Here is a 9,939-nt window from a genome sequence, read left to right as displayed (position 1 = left end):
AAAAAATATCCTGAAGCTGACCTGTGGTGGCATCAGTGGAGAGAGGCCTGGAACGTTTACGCCCAGAGACTCCATAGAGATTGAACTTGTATCTGCGTAAAGGAACCAAGTCAGTCACTGTGACTTCATTGAAAACTCCCTCCACAGGCAATGCTTGGGATTGGCCATCTGCATCTTTGTACTGGACCAGGAAGGAATCAAAGTTCCCAGTGGGGACGGTCCAATGGAGACGGACAGAATCGCTTGTGACGTCAAGGACGGAGAACTCCCCTAGGCTGGGTTGGACAGTGGTAGCCTTCTTTGAAACTGTAATATAGGGGGAGGGGAGAGAAGAAAGACTTAGTTAAAATTGTACTGACGTTGTAGATGAAATCCAGCAGTTCTAATATTCAGCAACTAAGCTATTTCTTAAGGAAATCAGAGATGTTAATATGATGTTAGAATATCTTAAAAGCTCCCAGGTAGCATGTCATTTGAAGCTGACCTGTGGTGGCATCAGTGGAGAGAGGGCTGGAGCGTTTGCGCCCTGAGACTCCATAGAGGTTGAACTTGTATCTGCGAGAAGGAACCAGATTGGTCACGGTGACTTCACGGGAGCCTCCCTCCACAGGCAACATTTGGGGTTGACCATCTGCATCCTTGTACTGGATCAAGAAGGAGTCAAAGCTCCCGGTGGAAACGGTCCAATAGAGACGGACAGAATCACTTGTGATATCAAACACGGATAACTCTCCCAGGATGGGTTGAACAGGAATCGCCGTCTCACCATCTGGAATAGGAGCTAGAATTATAGAAACAAATGGGAAACTGTTACCATAACCTTTCTTCTGTCTACACAACTGATGTGTTTAGTGTTTATAGTTTTAATATGGCTTTTACGCTGTTTTAAGTTTTGACTGGGGGCCACTCAGGGTTGCTTATAAGATTGGTGGCTATATAAATTATTGAATGGACCAGGAAGGAATCAAAGGTCCCAGTGGGGACAGTCCAATGGAGATGGACAGAATCACTCGTGACATCAAGGACGGAAAACTCTCCTAGGCTGGGTTGGGCAGGAATTGGCTTCTCTGAGTCTGTAAGATGGTCTAAAATAAGGAAATAAAAGAAAAAGCTAACTTATAATTTCCCTGGTCTTTGAGATAACACCCAAGTGTTGGAACCATCAGCAAAAAGGTTGCTAGTTAAAAAAATCAACAATGATAATATATAAAAACCCCCATCCATGCCATATCCTGAAACTGACCTGTGGTGGTGGCATCGATGGAAAGGGGCCCGGAGCGTTTGCGCCCGGAGACCCCATAGAGGTTGAACTTGTATCTGCGAGAAGGAGCCAGGTTGGTCACAATGACTTCATGGGAGCCTCCCTCCACAGGTAACGCTTGAGGTTGGCCATCTGCATCTTTGTACTGGACTAGGAAGGAGTCAAATCTCCCAGTGGGGATGGTCCATTGGAGACGGACAGAATCACTCGTGACATCAAGGATGGAAAAGTCCCCTAGGCTGGGTTGGACAGGAATTGGGTCCTCTGTGTCTGTAAGGCGGGCTAAAACAGAGAAAATAAAGAAAAAAACTTACATGTTCCTGGTCTTGGAGAGCCATCTAGGACAGTGATGGCGAACCTTTTAGAGACCGAGTGCCCAAACTGCAACCCAAAACCCACTTATGCATCATCGGGTGCCTGGTGGGTGTGGCCCATTGGCTGGGTGTGGTCAATTGGGTGGGTGTGGCCCATTGGGTGGGCATGGCCCCTTGGGTGGGCGTGGCTGCGGTGATAACGGCAGACTGGGTGGGACTAAAAAGTTCAATCAATCAATTCCAACTTTGCAAGATCTTTTTTTTCCCCGCGAGAAGTTGAAATTGACTGATTGATTGAACCTTTTTTTTGTACATGGCGGCGGAGGCCTAAAGAGAAAAGGTTTTATAAAACCCAGCTGAAGGCCTAGGACTGGGGCGACGGTGCACGTGCCCACAGAGAGGGCTCTGAGTCCCGTCTCTGGCACCTGTGCCATAGGTTCGCCACCACTGGTCTAGGAGGTGGAATAATCAATAAATCTTTTGCTTATTAAGGAGATCAAGACAATGAATACAAAATAATATCTGAACTGCCCTGTGGAAGAACTTCCTGAGCAGTTTAAAAGTGCCTGTATGCCTTCCTTGCATTCCCCTCTCAGCCCTCCCCATTGTCATAGCAACTGAGCTGCCAATCAAAGAACAGTTCTCAATGAAACAGCAGTTTAGGGCAGGAGGGGAGAGGGAAGGAAGGCAAGATGGCTGCCAGGGAGCATTGCTTCCTCAGTCCTCATGAAGAAGAGGCTGAACAAGCGAAGCCAAAGCCCTGGAGAAATAACAAGGCAATTACTAAAAGATAGACTGCCCTGATGTGGAGAAGCAAATGAAAGGAGGGGGCAACTGAGAAAACTGAGGAGAGAGAGGCATTTATTTCCTTCCCTCAGAGCTGGAGGGAGGAAAAAAATTCTTCAAGCCATTTCCCTCAGATGCAGTAAAGTTTCAAAAGAGGAAGAGTCAACAAGCCTTGCCAGGAACCGACCAACAGAAAAGACAAAGAAAAAGCCGAGTTTTGGACTGAATAACAATAGAAAATAAAATTAAAAAAGATAAAAAGACAAATCAAACTCTGCAAAAAAGAGGATAGCTCCATTGTGAGTGCCAATATCGTGCCATACAAGCAGTCCTCCCTTAACGTCCACTTGTTCAGTGACCTTTTGAAGTTAAAGTGCTGAATGAGGGGACTCATGATGGGTCCTCATAGCTGCCCTGTCACACTGTCCCCATGTTATATGATCGTGAGTTGAGTACACAGCATGCTAGCTTATGAAGCTGACCTGTGGTGGTGGCATCTGTGGAGAGGGGGCTGGAGGGTTGGTGCCCAGAGATTCCATAGAGGTTGAACTTGTATATGTGGGAAGGAGCCAGGTTGGTCACTGTGACTTGACTGGAGTCTCCTTCTATGGGCAACTCTTGAGGTTGTCCATCTGCATTCTTGTAGTGGATCAGGAAGGAATCAAAGGTCCCGCTGGGGACAGTCCAATGGAGTCGGACAGAATTACTTGTGACATCGACAACCGAGAACTTCCCCAGGCTGAGTTGGGTAGGAACTGGTTCCTCTGCCAAGTGAACTAAAACAAGGAAAAGAAAGAAAAGCCTCCGTTATAATGTCCCTGGTCTTGGACACGCAACCCAAGAGGCGGAACAATCAATAAAAAGGTAACTTGTTAAGGAAATCTTAATCTTCCAAATTAACCTTCCAAAGGTTGACGTGGAAGAATAATATCTGAAAAGTGCTCAGCCATGCTAAATACTGCAATCAGTTTTGGTCACCAGGATGTAAAAAAGATGTTGAGACTCTAGCAAGAGTACAGAGAAGAGCAACAAAGATGATTAGGGGACTGGAGGCTAAAACATTTAAGGAACAGTTGCTGGAATTGGATATGTCTAGTTTAACAAAGAGAAGGACGAGGGGGAACATGATAGCAGTGTTCCAATATCTCAGGGGCTGCCACAAAGAAAAGGGAGTCAAGCTATTTTCCAAAGCACCTGAAGGCAGGACAAGGAGCAACGGGTGGAAGTTAACCAAAGAGAGAAGCAACCTAGAACTAAGGAGAAACTTCCTGACAGTTAGAACAATTAACCAGTGGAACAACCTGCCTCCAGAAGCGGTGAATGCGCCAACACTGGATGTTTTTAAGAAGAAACTGGACAGCTATTTGTCTGAAATGGTATAGGGTTTCCTACCTGAGCAGGGGGTTGGACTAGATGACCTCCAAGGTCCCTTCGAACTTTATCATTATTATTATTATTATTATTATACTGAAGCTGACCTGTAGTGGCATCGGTAGAGAGGGGGCTGGAGCGCTTGTGCCCAGAGACTCCGTAGAGGTTGAACTTGTATCTGTGAGAAGGAGCCAGGTCGGTCACGGCAACTTCACGGGATCCTCCCTCAACTGGCAAAGCTTGAGGTTGGCCATCTGCATCCTTGTATTGGATCAAGAAGGAGTCAAAACTCCCAGTGGGGACCGTCCAATAAAGACGGACAGAATTGCTTGTGGCATCAAGGACGGAAAACTCCCCTAGGCTGGGTTGAACAGGAACTGGCTTCTCTGAGTCAGCAAAGCGGACTAAAACGGGGGGAAAAAAAAGAAAAGGCTTAGTTCTAATTTCACTGGTGTTGGAGATGCAATCCAAAAGCTGGAACGGTCAAAAAGGGTACTTGTTAAGAAAATCAAGAACGTTACTATGAAAGAATATTATCTGAAAAGTGCCAAGCCATGCTAAATGCTGAAGCTGACCTGTGGTGGCCTCGGTGGTGAGCGGCCTGGAACGTTTTTTCCCAGAGACCCCATAGAGGTTGAACTTGTATCTGCGGGAAGGAGCCAGGTCGGTCACCGTGACCTCAGTGGAGCCTCCCTCCACAGGCAGGGCTTGGGGTTGACCATCTGCATCCTTGTACTGGATCAAGAAGGAGTCAAAGCTCCCGGTAGGGACCGTCCAATGGAGTCGGACAGAATCACTTGTGACGTCAAGGACTGACAACTCTCCAAGACTAGGTTGGAGAGGACTTGTGTCCTCTGAGACTGTAAGGTGAGTTAAACAGGAAAACGAAAGAAAAGGGATAGTTAGAATTCCATTGATGTCGCAAATGTAATCCAAAGGTAGAAAAATCAGCAAATATGCTATATATTAAGGAAATCAATAACACTAATGTGGTTTTAAAATCTGCCAGGCAGAGAAGTGCCTGAAACTGACCTGTCGTGGCAAAAGTAGAGATAGCGTTGGAGCGTTTGCGCCCTGAGACTCCATAGAGATTGAACTTGTATCTGCGCGAAGGAACCAGGTTGGTCACAGTGATTTCACGGGAGCCTCCCTCCACGGGCAATGCCTGAGGTTGGCCACTTGCATCCTTGTACTGGATCAGGAAGGAGTCAAAACTCCCGGTGGGGACGGTCCAATGGAGTCGGACAGAATCACTTGTGACATCAAGCGCTGACAGTTCTCCCAGGCTGGATTGGAAAGAAGCTGGCTTCTCGGGCTTTGTGGCTTGAACTTAGAGAGGAATATGGAAGAAAAGCTTGATTAGAATGTCTGACTGTTGGAGATGCAACCCAGGAGTGGAAACATTCAATAACCAATCTGCTTATTAAAGAAACTAAGAATATTAATATGAAGTTATACAGTAGTGGCCAAAATTGTGGAAACCGTTTGGGGAAAGTGTATTTTTGAGGTTTGATGGCTAAGAACACCATTTCTTTTGGAGTAGTACCATAAAATTATATATCAATGGAAAGATAATTTAATCAAGAATGTAATGCAACAAAGATTGTTCAATTATCTGTATTCTATGAAAAGTTATAGCCATATAACCAGAAAAAGGAAACACAACAGGTTGATATCAGGTAGCATTCCTTCATCTGATTGTAGCCAATGAGCATGAGTGTTGAGAGAGCCAATCAGGTGTCATCTTGTTTTGGCAATGAGCCAATCAGATTGCAGTAGGATTCAGTTATTGATATCACGTATTGAAGCTGAGAGGAGGACATTTGTCAGTGTGTTATGTGATCGCTGTCAAGTTAGTTGGTTTTTTTGTGTGTTTTTTTCATTTAGTGAGCATATAAAACGTAATAAAATTAAAGTAATGGTGCAAAGAGTTGACTGGTTGCCCAGAAAGCGATGTAAAATAGTATTATTAAGTGAACAAGGCTACAGTTATAAAGAAATTAGAAGAAAAATTGGTGGAAACTTAACCAAAGGTGGCATTTCTACTGTACACTTTTCCCAAAAGGTTTCCACAATTTTGGCCAGTACTGTAAGAAATGAAAAATCTCAGCACACTGAGTCCTGAAGCTGACTTGTGGTGGCATAAGTAGAGAGGGGGGGGCATAGTGTTTTTGTCCAGAGACTCCATAGAGGTTGAATTTGTATCTGTGGAAGGAGCCAGGTTGGTTACAATGACTCCGTTGGAGCCTCCCTCAACAGGCAGGGCTTGGGGTTGGCCATCTGCATCTTTGTATTGTACCACAAAGATGTCAAAGCTCCCAGTAGGGATGGTGCAATAGAGATGGACCGAATCACTTGCGCCGTCAAGGACCGAGAAGTCCCACAGGCTGGATTGAATAGGAACTGCATTCTCAATACTTGGAACTGGGGCTAAAAGAGAGAAATAGAAAGGTTCCAATAATCTTTGGGGTAGTAAAAGTTAACTCAGTACTGTGTTTGGAAAATGTTTCTGTATAGTTTGATGTTGTTCTAGTATTGCTAATTTTGAGATGATATCAAGAGGTTGATAATATGACACTAGTCTTCTTTATGTTCAGAATGTCCCTATTGTACTTGGCTTCATTCCCAATCTTGGATTCTGTCAGGACTTTTAAAAATGGGAATTATTTAGACCTATAAAGGCTGAGTGCCAAAGAATTGAGGCCCTTGAACTATGGTGCTGGAGAAGACTCCTGCGAGTCTCCTGGACTGCAAGGCAATCAAACCAGTCAATCCTAGAGGAAATCAACCATGACTGCTCTTTAGAAGGCCATATCCTGAAGCTGAAACTTAAATACGTTGGGCACCTAATGAGAAGAAAGGACTCATTGGAGAAGAGCCTAATGCTGGGAAAGATTGAGGGCAATAGAAGAATGGGACGACAGAGAATGAGGTGGCTGGATGGAGTCACTGAAGCAGTAGGCGTGAGCTTAAATGGACTCCAGAAGATGGTAGAGGACAGGAAGGCCTGGAGGAACGTTGTCCTTGGGGTCACGATGGGTCGGACACGACTTCACAATTAACAACAATAAACTGGCTACAATCCTGTCAGGAGAATCTTCTGTTGAAATATTCCAAAGGGGCCAGGCAAAACAATAAAAACCCAGCACAATATCACCGAAAGATCCAACTTGCAGGACCTAGTATGAAACAAGATATTGAAGTGTTAGGCAACTACTGCAGCAATAACGCTGCTTATTAAGGAAACCAATCATGCTAATATGAAGGTACGATATCTGAAAATCTCACAATCCTTGAAGCTGACCTGTGGTGGCATCAGTGGAAAGCGGGGTGGAACGTTTGCGCCCTGAGACTCCATAGAGGTTGAACTTGTATCTGCGAGAAGGAACCAGGTTGGTCACAGTGACTTCGTTGAAGCTTCCCTCCACAGGCAACATTTGGGTTTGCCCATCTGCATCCTTGTACTGGATCAGGAAGGAGTCAAAACTCCCAGTGGGGACGGTCCAATGGAGTCGGACAGAATCACTCGTGACATCAAGGATGGAGAAATCTCCTAGGCTGGGTTGAACAGGAATTGGCTTCCCTGAACCTCTTATGTGGGCTAAAGCAGAGGGAAAAAATAGGCTTAGTTATAAGAGCCTTGGTGTTGGATATGCAATCCAGAAGCTGCAGCATTCAATAAAAATTACTTGTTAAGGGAAACCAAGAAAGTTAATATAAAGTTACAGTATTTGAAAAGTTCCAACTGCACTAAATGCTGAAGCTGACCTGTGGTGGCGTCAGTAGAGAGGGGACTAGAGCGTTTGCGTCCAGAGACTCCATAGAGGTTGAACTTGTATCTGCGAGAAGGAACTAGGTTGGTCACAGTAACTTCATGAGAGCCTCCCTCCACAGGCAATGCTTGGGGTTGGCCATCTGCATCCTTGTACTGGATCAAGAAGGAGTCAAAGCTCCCAGTGGGGACGGTCCAATAAAGATGGACAGAATTGCTTGTGACGTCAAGGACTGAGAACTCGCCCAGGCTGGGCTTAATCGCTATCGTTTCATCTGGTTTCTCCTTTTTTGGTTCCTGAACTGCAGCTATAAGGGACAGGGAATAAAAAGAATTGCTGTCAGCACCATTCATCCCTAGAACTGCTTTCCCTTGCAACTTGCAATAAATCTTTCCGAAAAAAATATTAGAAATAAACCTGTATGCTTTCTACGCACGTTCTTTGCATGTTCATAATAATTCGTGGTATCCATAGCAGAACATCCAGATTCAGCCATAGTTTCATTCCATACAGCATTAACCTTGTGAACTCTCAAGCTTCCTCCTTCCGTTATATATTCAAGATGGACAGTATTTAATATTTATTTGTTATGTATATGTAGGGGTGTGGTCTACACATGTGTTGTATATAGTATGTTTAGGTGTGTGTCATGTACGTGTTTCACTTTGAGAGCAGGCAACTAAATTTCATTTTTGATGTGTGCCGTTGTGCCCACAGTAAAAAAATGACAATAAAGGTAATCTTATCTTATCTTCAATTAATAATTAACTTTCACTGATTTATCTTTGGTGCAAAGTAAATGTGTGCTGGAAGGTGACAAGAAAACATTAGGAAATACTTTCCTATTTTTTAATATATTAAAAGGGAAGGAAGAGGAGCTTTCTTTGATTGAAGAAAAGATGTCAAAGCTGGTTGGCTAACCTGTCACAGCGTCTGCAAAGATAGGTCCAAAGCGCTGTGTCCCCAAGATGCCGTAGAGGTTGAATCTGTATCTTTGGGAGGGACCCAAATTGGGAATGATGGCTTCGCGGGAATCTCCGTCCATAGGCAGGGCTTGATCACTGCCTTCCAAGTCTTGATACTGGAGTAAAAAGGAATCAAATCTGCCGGTCGGCACTTTCCATGTAAGATGGACAGAGTTGCTGGTCACCTCTGAGACAGCCAGATCACTGAGGATGGTTTTGTGGACAGTTACGTCTTCCTGTGAACCTGTGGAAATAAAAGATAGCCACCCTCTTTGAGATCACTAGCTCTTGTCCATCTTTTAAGAAATCAGTTGTGCTTTTAAGTCTGCTGTCCTAAGTTGAGCTGTGTGTGTGGATCTGTATAAATTCCATCCCTTTTATTATTTACAATAATAAAGCAATATATTGGCGAGCTGTTTTTTTAATGGATTATATTTGGCTGGCTGTATTCCCTAAGCCTAGGGCTTTAAATGTGTTACGGGCCTAGTTTCCCGATTTTACTGTTAACTGGCCAAGTATCTCAGCTGCTGTATATATTTATTTTGGATGTTTTTATATTGTTTTACAGTTTTGGAATGATAAGCTGCCCAGAGTCATTGACTGAGATGTGCAGCTATAGAAATGGAATAAATAAATATAAATATATAAAAAATTTAACCTAATAAAAATTCACATCCATTCACAATGGCAACTTTTCCTAATGTGGGAAGTCAGCCCCCCCCAGAGAAAGAAATATTTAAAGAGCAGAAAAATATATTTCCTCAAAGGATCTTAAAGAGGCAGTTTTTCTTAATAGCCCCAATCTCCCTCCCTCAAGCAGAAACCAGCTCTGTAGAAATGCAGATGTAAACCATTCAGGAAGGTTGGAGGCCCACAGCTAGAAGATTAAGAAGACAAAGACACCTAAAATTTACATACCCCACCCAAACTCTATGACAGGACATAATAGGATTAACCCACCACCATCAGAATACCAGAAAGGCACACTCAGACTCAGGTCAAAGTTCATGCCACAGGAACAACTCCAAACAAAAGGCTCCAGAAGGTATAAAAACCCACTCCCTACATGTGCTCAGCCCTTTTTTTCTCTCTCTTTTCTTCCAGAGCCATCTTTCTGTCTGGCTCTCCTCTTCAATAAACTGCAACCTTCTTTCTAAAGCAGTCGCCATGTTGCTTATTCCCAGCTTGGACTGAACCATGATGAAGACTTTTCCTTCAACACTAAATGATATAACTTTTACACATCCCTGTGAAGAAAGAATGCCATAATGAGAAAGCACACAATATGTGCAGACTTTTAGAATGGGTATTTCCCCAGTCTGTCTTTTTCCTCCATACGAACATCCGTTTTTCTATCCCCCTCTTGGAAATGTACTTCTTTTTCAGATGCGTCTCTTGCAATCTTTCTTTTTTGTCATTCTCCACCAACTCGATCTGCAGGGTTGGCTCTTTCGGTTTTGGCCAAGAGG

The 9,939-nt window shown here is 44.0% G+C and overlaps 1 protein-coding gene across 1 annotated transcript in view; it reads right to left on the bottom strand.

Annotated features, from left to right (window-relative positions):
• The window catches only part of LOC107293206 (tenascin-X), a gene marked incomplete at its 5' end in the record, with an annotated part of 98,895 nt that overhangs the window by 68,064 nt on the left and 20,892 nt on the right, over positions 1-9,939 (bottom strand). Inside the window, 11 exons of the mRNA XM_015822347.1 lie at positions 22-306; positions 485-781; positions 1,011-1,085; positions 1,244-1,543; positions 2,844-3,137; positions 3,840-4,136; positions 4,308-4,592; positions 4,765-5,061; positions 7,037-7,333; positions 7,501-7,812; positions 8,427-8,714. Coding sequence (XP_015677833.1) covers positions 22-306; positions 485-781; positions 1,011-1,085; positions 1,244-1,543; positions 2,844-3,137; positions 3,840-4,136; positions 4,308-4,592; positions 4,765-5,061; positions 7,037-7,333; positions 7,501-7,812; positions 8,427-8,714 — 3,027 coding nt within the window. The remainder of the gene's footprint in view (positions 1-21; positions 307-484; positions 782-1,010; positions 1,086-1,243; positions 1,544-2,843; positions 3,138-3,839; positions 4,137-4,307; positions 4,593-4,764; positions 5,062-7,036; positions 7,334-7,500; positions 7,813-8,426; positions 8,715-9,939) is intronic.

Source organism: Protobothrops mucrosquamatus, unplaced genomic scaffold, assembly GCF_001527695.2.
Source record: "Protobothrops mucrosquamatus isolate PMUCROS unplaced genomic scaffold, P.Mucros_1.0 scaffold1529, whole genome shotgun sequence".
Taxonomy (NCBI): Eukaryota; Metazoa; Chordata; class Lepidosauria; order Squamata; family Viperidae; genus Protobothrops; species Protobothrops mucrosquamatus.
Note: the sequence above shows the minus strand (reverse complement) of the source record. Positions and strands in the feature narration are given on the sequence as shown.